Raw genomic sequence first — 13,333 nt, forward strand, 5'->3', positions numbered from 1 at the left:
TATATATATCCGTAAACACCCAACAATATTCACATTTCATTCTCCAGGGATGACTTCATAAAAACAAAGTCTTTGTAAAAATTGCAATAAAAGTTTGATGGCACTTGATTTACTATCACTGTTTCTGACAGAAAATATCTTCTCTACTGTTCTTATTCTTAGATAAGGATTATTCTGCCAGAAACAGTAATTACTAAACAGTACAACAGATCTGAACAACTCTGAATTTGCAAATAGAAAGTACTAACAGAAATACAGCTAATACTGGGAGTTCTTACATTTGTCCCTTATTAAATTCTCATATAAAGTGTTTATTACATCTCTGAGAGCATTTTTACAGGACCATATCACACATTTCATTGTCACTTTCCGGGGTGGGGGGGGTGGGTGGCAGGGGAGGGCAGAATAAAGAAAAAAGAAAAAGAAATACTCTTCATATATATCCTTGGAATGCAGACTTGAGGCTGACTGTTGTGTGGGGAGGGGCAGATGCAAGCTCTCTGACCATGCTCTAAGCGTACTGGTTACAAACATCTCTGACCTGGAAACTGTCCAATAACCTTAGTTTCCCTGAGCTGTGCAAAGGGTCAGGGTATAGAACCCTTCCAGTAAAGTCATAAATAACCACACACATCTTCCTGGCTCATCTGAAAAGTCTGATAACAGAAAATTCTACAGCAAATTTTTGGCTCCTTGTACTGATAACTGTTATACTAATGGCATCATTTGGGGAAATGATGTGATTGACCTGCAGAGAAGGACATGAGGGTACTGAAAGGTTAAAAGCTGGACATGAGCAAACAATGTGTGCTCACAGCCCAGAAGGCCAACCATATCCTGGGCTGCGTCAAAAGAAGTGTAGCCAGCAGGTCAAGGGAGGTGATTCTGCCACTTGGCTCTGGTGAGACCTCAACTGGAGTGTTCAGCTCTGGAGTCCTCAGCACAGGAAGGACATGGAGTTGCTGGAATGTGTCCAGAGATGTCCACAAAAATGATCGGAGGGCTGGAGTACCTCACCTATGAGGACAGGCTAAGAGAGTTGAGGTTGTTCAGCTTGGAGAACAGTAGGCTCTGGAGAGAGCTTATAACGGCCTTCCAATATTTAAAGGGGGCCTATAGGAAAGATGGGCACAGACTTTTTAGCATGGCCTCCTGTGACAGGAGTAATGTTTTTAAACTAAGGGAGAGTAGATTTGGATTGGATATAAGGAAGAATTTTTTTTTTAAATGAGGGCAGTGAAATACTGGAACAGGTTGCCCAGGAAAGTAGTGGAAGCCCCATATATTCAAGGTCAAGTTGGATGGGGCGCTGAGCAACCTGATCTAGTTAAAGATGTCCCTCCTCCTGCAGGGGGCATTGAACTAAATGACCTGTAAGGGTCCTTTCCAACCCCAAATATTCTGTGATTCTATGATCATGTAAGATTACATGTACTGTACAGATCCTGTGAAGGCTTTACACTCTAAGGAAACTGAAATGTAGAAGTCAAGAGTCTGGATACCCTTGGCAGTGAAATGTTTTTACGTTGATTTGAGAACTGAGGCACAGCGATGCTGTGGGTAGCTGCACTACATAAGGTTACACCAGTTAATAAAAGATATTCACTTTAGACTGATAGAATTAACTTTTGTAATTCAGTGTTTGATTTTTTTATTCTTTTGTCAGTACCACAGGTTATAGATGATGACTTGCATGGATTTATCTTAACTGTACTGTATCTCTCTGCACACAGTCTCTGTTGATCTGCAACTGCATCTGTACACTTTATCCATCTAATCCTCATTTTTTCTATGTTGCTTAAAAAAGCCTATTCCTAATGCTTTTGTTTCTCAGTTTTATAAAATGTATTCATTTCAAGACTCTCCTACTTTCTTTCTGTAGGTCTAGCACATTTTAAGTATTGTGGCAGTGGAGATTACTTCTTTGTTTGTGTGTAGAGGGAGCTGAGAACAAAAACCAGAGCCATAAACCGAAGAGAAAACAAGATAACTTGTACTGCTCTCTAAGTGAAGGAAAATTAGTCTTTAAGATATATATACACATATATACTAGTCTTAAAGTTATATATATATACACGCACACACAGAGATACATGCACTGGCATGCACACACATGTATTTATCATCATTGCTTAAGCAAAAGAGGAAATTGCTTTGTAGATTAATTCAGACAGGAACTGAAAGGGCTAGAAGAATGCTATTTTCAAAGGAACATAGATATTGAGAAAACAAATTACATATCTGTTCCTCACTGCCTGGGAAAAATGTGTGTTTCAAATCTGAGTATGCTATACCCTGTAAAGAAATTTTATTTCCTTAGACTTATCTTTTCAAAACCCTCTGTAACACTTGTAACAAATCTGCACATTCAAATTCTGTCACAAATACCTGTATATACATCTATCTGTATACACATCTGTTATAAGAATTAAAACTAGCTTTTCATGTTTCATAAGCAATTGAATACTTCCATGCTTTTGAAATTATTCAGTACTCTGAGGGAAATATTGCATTCTGAGAAGGCTATAGGACTCTGAAAAGTTCAGCTTGCTCATCACTGCAAAGTGGCTTACTTAACAGCACAAGGGAAAGTATCCCCTGATCCCTAGATGGGTTCTTTGCCCATTTTAAAAGGAAAACAAACTCCAAACTTATTTGGGAATGAAAACCAGGGAAAGAATGACTACAAAATGGAGAACAAAGATAAAATCAGGTCAGAGGAAGAATGATGTCTATAATAAAATGTAGTCCTAAGCAAATCCTTAAATAGTAAAATGTGTGTCAGTGATTAAAAGAAATAAACAAATAAGAATATAACATGAGGATTGAATTACAGTATTCAGTGTGCGCTGGGTTATCCCTCGTAGGCAGATAAGCACCACACAGCTGCTTGCCCACTCCCCCCTCCCAGTGGGATGGATGAAAGAATCATAAAGGCAAAGCAAGAAAAAAACCTCCCAACAACAAAAGCAAACCCACAGGTGATGCTAAAGCACTCACTCACTACCATCAGACTGATGTCCAGCCAGTCCCTGGGCAGTTTTTAGATAAACTCCCACTCAGTTTTATTGCTGAGCATGCTGTTATACAGTATGGAATACCACTTTGGCTACATTGGGTCAGCTGGGCCAGCTGTGTCACCTGCCAAGCTCTTGCCCACCCCAGCCTCCAAGCTGGGGTGCACAATGAGAAACACAGGCAGCCTTGACCCCGGGCAAGGGCTACTCAGCAGCAGATAAAATACTGGTTACCATCACTGGTTTGTGTCACCAGTCTAAAAGACAGGATCATATGGGCTGCTGTGAAGAAAGTTAAGCCCATCTCAGCCAGACCTAGTACACAGTGAAAAGACTTTATCAATTTATTGTAATTTGTTTAATTTTACTTGCTTCTCTGAGAATCACAAAACCAATAAATTAAGTGTAATTTTTTTAATAAGCATTTTTCCTGGGAAAAAAATCTGCTTAAAGCCTGAGGACTGAAGAGCCTAATTTCTACAGAAATACTTCAGGTAAAGGTATTGTATCTGAAAGGCTCCTAAATTGTCTATTGCAAATATGGCAGCTGTTTCTAAAGGGAAGTTGCATGTGCAAAGTCTTATACTATTTTTGAAAAGTATTATTGAGCAAGTAAGTGATACAGACGCTCCTATCTCTGTTCCTACTAATTTTGAGAGGAGATTAGTTTGTCATGCTTCAAATGACTGATTTAAGCTCATCCTAAGATTTATCTATTCTACCTTAGAAAGTAAACAGCCATTGCACATCAAACTTTTACTTCCTTTGCTGTTCATAGTTAGAGTTCTGAATAATGCTGAATAAATTTTTAATTTAGGTAGTTAATTTTTGAAGTCCCAAGACTTTCAGAATGGCTGGTCTTTATAAGCTTTCCGTATGGATCCAGAAATATTCACATATATGCACTTTACTTAGCACTATGCCAATAATTTAAGATCCCCTGATAATTTTGCTACACAGATGTTCATTTCCTACTTCAAAGAAAAAATACTGTAATGTGCAAATAATCTGCCGGTTTTTGCTTGTTAATACACACTTGCTGTCATCCCTGATTTTATAAACTCTGAAAGGGTACTCTTCTGGCATGACTGCATGCTGTTCCTCCCTTTATTATGCATTCCTTGTATGACTAGTACAGCTAGTAAGTGTTCACAGGTCCTAAAATTGGGGGGATCTCAGAAGAAGTCCCTATAGTTTTCTAGCAGAAGTCCCTATAAATAGTGGTAAAAGTATGAAAACCTAACAAAAATCAACAGAAGAGGTTGGAGCAGCAGGGAAAATTTTGTGATGTTTTTTGTCACTGGGATACGTTCACTGAAGTCTTGAATAATTGGCTTCACTCATTCACCAGGAAAATAGCTTTCTAAAATTATTTTAAACTGGAAAAGAATAGAAGAAGTGCTACAACCCCTGTACCTGGTTCTAGTACATAGCAGGAAGGTCATTAAATAACTAGGGAGGCAGTGCCATACATAGGGCTATCAGTGAAAGGGCTCTAAAGGAAAGTAGTGTTTTTAGATCAGGCAAAGTAGTAGTCTAGTTGATAATATTATGACACTGTTAGCAACAGGCCAGTCAGTTATAGCTAAATAATGAGCCATCATTAGCAAGAATCAACTTGAACACTTACAAACAAGCAATCAGACTGTGGGCAACAAAGTGCACGCTTGAACTAATTGATAAGGAATTAACATTGAATCTTATAGGCATTATGCCAACAGAGTAGTAACAACTCTTACTGGAGAACAAGGATACTTTAAGATATATAATGCCTGGTAAAATTTTAAATATTGTTGTTAAGGGACAAGGAGCTGTAATGGAAAAAAAAAAAGTCTTTCTGAACTAAAAAATGCTTTAAGAAGTGAGGATAAAAGAGGTTGTGCTGAGAGTTAAAAACTCACAGGATTAAACCTATTCAGACTAAGTACCCTTTCAATTTTTTTTCAAATATTCATTCATCATTACAGAAAACCTTAGTGTCATAAATAACCCTTGAAGAACAAATGAAACTAGAAGTCATAGCGTTTGACTAATTCTCTATCTAAAAACTGACAGCTTTCTGCACAAATCATTTCTGTGAGCTAGTATCAAGCATCTAGGACACATCTACCAAGCAACAGGCGAAAAAAACCTCCAGAACCAGTCCCTGGTCCAGTGAATTCTTTAGATTGAGGAAACATCATGTTGTCATGCATTTTCCTTTTAACTATGTATAAGACTAGTTGCATTCTATCTAACATGTATTCATCTCAAGAACAGCTGAAGCTCCAAGATCAGTCTTTCACATGCTCACATGCTCTTGTGTGCATAAATATACAATTGGAAATCAACTTCCACTGCTTTCAATAGATGGTCTTTTACCAAAATGGTTAGATTATATGGTGGTGTAGAGCTTGCTTTTTCCTTTTAGATGAGCTGAAAAACTTGCATATCAAAACAGTAGCTTTATTTCTTTTAATTTTTCAGCTTCACCAATTCAGTGTCCTGCCAATTTTTCGTTTTAAACTGAATTTTCAATTGCATTTCAAATTCCAGCTTCCAGTTCTTAAATGTAAAGTGCCTTTACTTATTTATTACTCAATTAAAAATCTATTTTATCTTGGTTGTTTTCTAGGAACCAGGCATTAGATTGCAACTAGTTTTTCCCTGAAGCACACATCAGTGACATATCAATTCAAAGTATAATAGTTACCTGCTGACAAGAGTAATGAAAGCAGAACCATCAGCACATTCAAGGACTGTTGACTGCAACTTGTCATCATTGGCTTTCATTGGTCCATTAGAGAATTACCTGTTTCACAAGATGCAATATCATGGTTAAGTGTCTGTTTCATCTTATTTTAATTGTTCAAACTTTTACCTCCCCACAAAGACTTGGTAAAATGAGATGACTTCACACAATGGGGGGCGGGCATACTTTTTTCCAGGCTTAGATGCAAAATAAATTCTCCTTTCTACAATTTCATTACAATTCCTTTCTCTTTCACCATGACTGTATACTGCTATTTACACTTTTCATTAAGCCAGAGTAGAGATGAATCATATAAATTCCTTATTAGTTATTCACACCTCCTCTGTAATCTACGTTCAGTAAAACTGTGCTTGTTTTACTGCCACAAGAATGGGCCGTAGTATTATGCCTATAAGGACCAGGAGGATATGAACGATAAAGAAATAACTTGTCTGCTTTCAAAGTCTATCTGTTTTACCCCATTAGAAGGTGCAGTTGTTCAGAAAGTGGGTCAAGCAACTGCAATGGTTGGAAACATTTAAAAAAAGTCTTCTCATTAGAATCAGAGCTAGTAGATTCTAGAATCTACTAGAATCTACTGCATCAAATTAAAATCCCAAGACAATAGTGTCTGCATATAATAAAAGGGGAGGGGGTGAAAATCAACATGATCATGAATAATTAAATTCTGTGAAATATATATGGGAACAGGAGAGGAGACACAGTGCTATCTATAAAGTGTTGAGAAATCTTTTGTGTCTAAATAACAGAAAACACCATATCTGGCACAAGTAGATTCTGTAAGGAGTCACATTGGAAAATAGAAAAAAAAAATAATATCACAAACCTAAAAATCAGTGGCAACTTTTGATCATGAATTCATGATAATTTAAACTGTTATCTGCAAGCATGATTAATATCCAAATAATCGATTTGTAGCTTTAAAATAAGTCTGTTCTTCCAAGGGGAAAACAATTAAAAATGTAACACCATGAATAAAAAAGTGCAAAAGACTATGAATGCTATTGAAGAATATTTCTCTAAGCATCAATCCTATTTGAAAAAGCTGCCACCTTTTTTTCAAAAGGAATATAATATTAACTAAAACACTAAGCAGACTTAATGTTAGAATTGCATAAAAAAATGTAATACTGACTATAATCCAGAAGTTAAGAATGTAGGATTTTCATCAAGAAAAGCAGATACAAAGAACAAGATATTGCCAATATTGTTAGGAACAAAGAATAAGATTTTTCCCTGAGTAAACCAAAGCTCAGGAATTCTGATAGCAATTCATTACTAGAGGGAAATCTTGGCTTTAGTAACAGTTAATTAAAAAGAGATCAATAAGCACTATCATTAGGTCTCTGGGAAGACAGGTGTTTGGTATAGCTGAGACTATTAAATATTTCCATACCAAGAACAATTTAGGATGACATTAATTATTTGATACTAAGGTTCATAATTTGTTATTTGCAGTTATGGGTAATATGTATCCAGTTATTATAGAAGAACTGCCTGGGGGACATTTTCCAGTGTCTTGGAGAAACTATGGCATCTTTCACAGGACCTGAAGAAACCTAAGAAACCTAAGGATATTTTTAGAAGTAAATGAGATAAACCAGGTAATTACAAGCTTGTGAGTGTGATGTGTGAGAAAGTTAATGGAATGGTTAATACAGAATCCAATTAATAAATAATCAAGAAGAGTACTATGACTAATGCGTATCACTGTAGCCCTATGGCAAAGAAAATTTTATTTCTCTCAGTGCTATCCTTGATGAAGGTAGCCTAAAGGTAGTAACAATATAGCAGTTTCCTGTAAAATATCACACTTAGTAGCATGCAATTTGACAAGGCGGTGAGAATGATAAAAAAAAAACCCAAACAATATAGGATATCGGTTACAGAAGAATAACTCAGACTGGAAACAAGATGCATGTTTTTTTGAAAAGTACAGTCTTGCTAGTAACTGAGTAAATGCAACTTGATTGGTAATTTTTAGTCAGTACTGTATGTGGACATTGAGAAGATTTTCAGGGAGGGGAAGACCTATTCAGTCATGTCCAGTAGAACTGGCAACAATGAAACTGGCATTTTGATCCAACTCTTGTGATGTTTGTTAAGTGCCAGCTAGGAAGATCAGAGGGAGAGACTAGAACACAAGAGTCACACATCAAAGACCAGGACAGTCACAGAATCTGTGTACATGTATACATATTTGTGATGACAAGGAAATACTCTAATTTTACAGCTACTGATTCAGTGATCATTTAACTAAATATGACTATTTTTAGGAGGACAGAGATACAACTAATAATTCAGTATTTGACCATTCTGAAGGGCTTTTTATACATCTGTTGTCCAACTGAAGCAGTCATATTTAGTGCAGTATGTATCATGAGGATATTTCTGAGCTATTAGAGCTCAATCAGCTGGGGAGAAGAAATGGGCAGGAGAACAGGTGGCGTGCTAAAAGAAATTGCCTAGATTGTACAAAATACTTCCTATGTAGGAATACTTCCTATGACAGGACACAGAATAAAGAAGGTAGAAACAAGGTAATTAGCAGTGATCTGGCTGAATAATTTTTTTAATTATGATTATTAGTCAAGACCAACAGGGCACTTTAAAAATAAGAGAATTGCATTTGAAGGAAAGAGAAAAGGCAGTTTTGTTGTAATTTCTTTTTTTTTTTCTGTTTTGTTTAAATAAAATTAGAGGGTCTGGAGGCTAAGAGATTAGATTTTCTTTCTAGTTCTGTAAATCAGTGATTAGAAGGATGGTCTAATTTTAATTTTTAATGAACTAATTTAAGCTTATCCGTGGTCACCGTGGTGGGAAGGAGAATGCTCTTCCTTTTCCATATCCTTCAGGGTTCCTGGCTTCACATTATCTCTTCCCTTTTGCTAGCAATCACAAGTATCTCTGCAGCTACATCACAAAGTAGACTAAAGAAATTATTCAGGAATCACAGTTTTTAACTCTGTATGTTAACCTTTCTGCTATGAAATAGATTAAATGGTCTTATTCCTGTTTTTTTAAGTATTTTGTTATCTCTTTTCACAGGTTCAACTTTTTCCCAGATTATGCTAAGATTTTTGTTTTCTTCTGCAGAATATGCTGCAAAATTCAAAGAGAGCAACGTCAAAGGGAAGTTGCTGTGATGGTACAATCAAGAACATTAACAACTTAATCAAGGCATTAACAGACACAATAAGTGGGTGGGGTTTTGTTTCTGCCAAATAAAAGCCTGCAATTACACTGTAACTTGCAATCTCACCACCACTACATAAAATCAACTTATTCGCCTTCAGCCTCCCTTCTCACCATGGACTTCAGGTACATGCATCAGGTTGTTATACCAGATTTTACTTTTTACTTACACACCGTGATATTTTAGCTCTTTCTCTGCTGCTACATACATTGCTTTGGTAATCCTTATGGTTTTATCCAGCTGTCTTTTCTTGAATAAAATCAGTGAATCATTGGAAAGAAAAGATTCCAAGAGAAATAACTATTTCATGTGGCAAGACTTTTATATAGAAATTATTTTCCTCTCACTTTAAATGAAAAGAAATGCTATGTTTAGAAGAGATATTTGAGAAACACTGCAGACTTTGCCTTTTTGTTTTTGGTTACTAGAAAGAACAAAAGGAACTAGTATGAGAATTTATTAAATACTTCAGCACTGCCTCACAAGTTAGCCCTCTGTACAGAATAATAGAATATAAGGCAATTTAACAGATTACTTAATCCACCCTCCTGTCATAGGATCAAGGACATCTAAACCATCCTCAGTAAAGGCTCACAGAATCTCCATCATCAGAGGGGTTTTCCAGCCTTCACTGGCGATTCCCTTCCAGTGTTCATAGAATCATAGAATAACCAGGTTGGAAGAGACCCACCGGATCATTGAGTCCAACCATTCCTATCAAACACTAAACCATGCCCCTCAGCACCTCGTCCACCCATGCCTTAAACACCTCCAGGGAAGGTGAATCAACCACCTCCTTGGGCAGCCTGTTCCAGTGCCCAATGACCCTTTCTGTGAAGAATTTTTTCCTAATGTCCAGCCTAAATCTCCCCTGGCGGAGCTTGAGGCCATTCCCTCTTGTCCTGTCCCCCGTCACTTGGGAGAAGAGGCCAGCACCCTCCTCTCTACAACCTCCTTTCACGTAGTTGTAGAGAGCAATGAGGTCTCCCCTCAGCCTCCTCTTCTCCAGGCTAAACAACCCCAGCTCTCCTCTCAGCCGCTCCTTGTAAGACTTGTTCTCCAGCCCCTTCACCAGCTTTGTTGCTCTTCTCTGGACTCGCTCCAGGGCTTCAACATCCTTCTTCCGGTGAGAGGCCCAGAACTGAACACAGTATTCGAGGAGCGGTCTCACCAGTGCCGAGTACAGAGGGAGGATAACCTCCCTGGACCTGCTGGTCACACCATTTCTGATACAAGCCAAGATGCCATTGGCCTTCTTGGCCACCTGGGCACACTGCTGGCTCATGTTCAGTTGGCTGTCAACCAACACACCCAGGTCCCTCTCCTCCAGGCACCTTTCTAGACAGACTTCTCCTTGTCTGTAGCACTGTGTAGGGTTGTTGTGCCCCAAGTGCAGGACCTGGCATTTGGCCTTGTTAAAACTCATGCCATTGGACTCTGCCCAGCGGTCCAGCCTGTTCAGATCCCTTTGCAGAGCCTTCCTACCCTCCAGCAGATCCACACTTCCACCCAGCTTAGTGTCATCTGCAAACTTGCTAAGGGTGCACTCGATGCCTTCATCCAGGTCATTGATGAAGACATTGAACAGGGCTGGACCCAGCACCGAGCCCTGGGGAACCCCACTTGTCACTGGCCTCCAGCTGGATTTCACACCATTTCCCACCACTCTCTGGGCCTGGCCATCCAACCAGTTTTCAACCCAGGAGAGTGTGCGCCTGTCCAGGCCAGAGGCTGACAGTTTCTGAAGCAGAATGCTGTGAGAAACTGTGTCAAAGGCTTTACTGAAGTCCAGGAAGAGCACATCCACAGCCTTTCCCTCATCCAGCAGCCAAGTCACTTTGTCATAGAAGGCGATCAGGTTTGTTTGGCAAGACCTGCTTTTTGTGAACCCATGTTGACTGGGCCTGATCACCCGGTTCTCTTGCATGTGCTTCATGATAGCACTCAAGATCACCTGTTCCACGACTTTCCCTGGCACTGAGGTCTGACTGACAGGCCTGTAGTTTTCTGGGTCCTCCCTGCGACCCTTCTTGTAGATGGGCACAACATCAGCCAGCCTCCAGTCCAGTGGGACTTCCTCAATCTTCCAGGACTGTTGGAAGATGATGTTTTTCTAACCTCATGGCTAGAAACGTTTTCCTATGTCTAACTTCCAGCTCCTTGGCTTTGATTCATGTTGAACCACTCCCCAGTGGGGATAGAGAATGATTTACCTGCAGAATCGTTGGTTATACCTCACTTTCCATCAGTTTTTAATACATGTAAAAAGTGCTATCAAATCTTCACTCAGCCATTCCTTAGTCTAACAAGTGCCACTTCTTACAATCCTTCTGTATAATAAAATCTACCTCCTCTACCTCCTATACCTCCTTTTGACTCCATCTCTACACTTCATGGCAAGGTTGTGTATATAACTTAGAAGTTCCTAATAAATACCCTAATAACAGCCAACTCTTCCAAGGAAAATAAAATTACAGTGCTAAAAAAGTACAGAGAGCTACAGAGCTTCTGCTAATTCTCACAGTTAATCAAAAGACACATAGTAATATCACTGTTATACCAAGACAGGTACATCTACATACAGACACAACCATAGAGGTAAAAGCATACTACCACATGCAACATAATTAAGGATGACTCCCTCTTCTCACATTAATGTCCAGCAGGCATTCCAGTCTTAGTAAGTACCAGTGACCTGGCCATGGGGAATCACCACAGGAGCAGCTGCAGTAATGGACTTCCTTCCACTTCTTCCTCAATTCTCTTGGGACACAGTCATCTTTCACAGTTACGATTACATACCTAGAAAAGCTCAGATGGCAATAATCTCTTATTCTCCAGACTCCTCCTGGAAAACACCTCCTCTAATCTCAGACACATATTAGCTTAGCTGCACTTCCTACATTGTTGGGACAACGGGGATCACCAGCAGAGAAATGGCCTCCTGTCAACCTACTTGCTCACCTGAAAACAATAAACACCACTGGTTGTATTGTGGCAAGAATAACATGGCTAAGACAATTACAACGTTTGAGAAAGCTGTTTAAATTTAGATGGAAAAGGGAAAGCTGTAATCCAAATCTAACTCGAAGTCCTGCTCTGCTAACTTCACACATTAAGAGAGGCTTAAAAAATGTACCTAATATGACTTCATGAACACAATTACAATGAAATTACTGTCTTGTTAAGAAGGCAGCAATGTAACTGGCATGAAAGAAAACTAGCTTATTAAGAAAATTTGGTTTTACACTACAAAAACCTCAGGAAAATGTTTATGAAAAACAGATACTAGCTTTTAGTTGACAGTTGTCCTACTTTAAATGATTCAAATAACCTCTGAATAGGAAAACTGCTTTATTTTATTTTACCCCATATGTTTATTATTTTTTCCCAGCTATTTTCTAGTTATGAAAAGACAACATGCATGAGTCTTAAAAGTAAAAGCTATTAAAAACAGCCTGAAGAATATCTTGTGAACTTCAAGCAGTCTATAGCTGTTATTATTAGGACAAGGCCAAGAAACCCGTACACACTACAGCTGTCAACTGTCAAAGATGCTCATTAATCTCCGGCCTTTTACCCCTTTCCCTTTTCACTAACATATTTAGTCAGCCATCATGACCTGTCCTACACCTACATCCTGACACAAACATCATACACATGCAAGTTGGAAATCATTATGCAGTTCCTATCTCACTATGCAGTACATTGTGTATTAGAATCTGATACAGAATTTAAAGCATTCCTTTATTATAAGAGAACAAATTTTAGAGAATCAATTGTACATTCAGATCTTTTAATCACAAAATGTAACTGATGAGAACCTCACTAAGATAACATAAAATCTTTTTTGACCATGAAATTCCTCACTGTCTCTGTAGAAATACTAAATATATTAAAGATATTACTAGAACGTAGCTGTAGTGTAAACAAACCTTGGCTAATCAATTTCTTGGTGCGATTCAATATGTATTTGGATTTGGAAGGGTAAATATTTGATTTACTGGATTTATTGCTGATGAAGGTCAGAAAATTTTAGATTGTTGCTTGTTCTCCACTTGTTGATTGTTTTCCACTGGACTGGAAGCTGGCTGATGTTGTGCCCATCTACAAGAAGAGTCGCAGGGAGAACCCAGAAAACTACAGGCCTGTCAGTCTGACCTCAGTGCCAGGGAAAGTCATGGAACAGGTGATCTTGAGTGCTATCATGAAGCACATGCAAGAGAACCGGGTGATCAGGCCCAGTCAACATGGGTTCACAAAAAGCAGGTCTTGCCAAACAAACCTGATCGCCTTCTATGACAAAGTGACTTGGCTGCTGGATGAGGGAAAGGCTGTGGATGTGGTCTTCCTGGACTTCAGTAAAGC

General features: G+C 38.6%; 1 protein-coding gene across 9 annotated transcripts in view; it reads right to left on the reverse strand.

Annotated features, from left to right (window-relative positions):
• The window catches only part of SHISAL1 (shisa like 1), a 188,204-nt gene that overhangs the window by 34,637 nt on the left and 140,234 nt on the right, over positions 1–13,333 (reverse strand). For 8 of the 9 annotated variants that reach the window (XR_011338119.1, XR_011338118.1, XR_011338117.1 and 5 more), the window contains exon 2: positions 5,710–5,808. Coding sequence is in view for 6 of the 9 variants with exons in the window: in XM_069865158.1 (XP_069721259.1) it covers positions 5,710–5,779 (70 nt within the window). In the remaining 3 variants the exon portion in view is untranslated. Of the gene's footprint in view, positions 1–5,709; positions 5,809–6,595; positions 7,136–13,333 lie in introns of those variants that run through there. The other variant, XM_069865127.1, reaches the window with a different exon arrangement.

Source organism: Phaenicophaeus curvirostris, chromosome 1, assembly GCF_032191515.1.
Source record: "Phaenicophaeus curvirostris isolate KB17595 chromosome 1, BPBGC_Pcur_1.0, whole genome shotgun sequence".
Taxonomy (NCBI): Eukaryota; Metazoa; Chordata; class Aves; order Cuculiformes; family Cuculidae; genus Phaenicophaeus; species Phaenicophaeus curvirostris.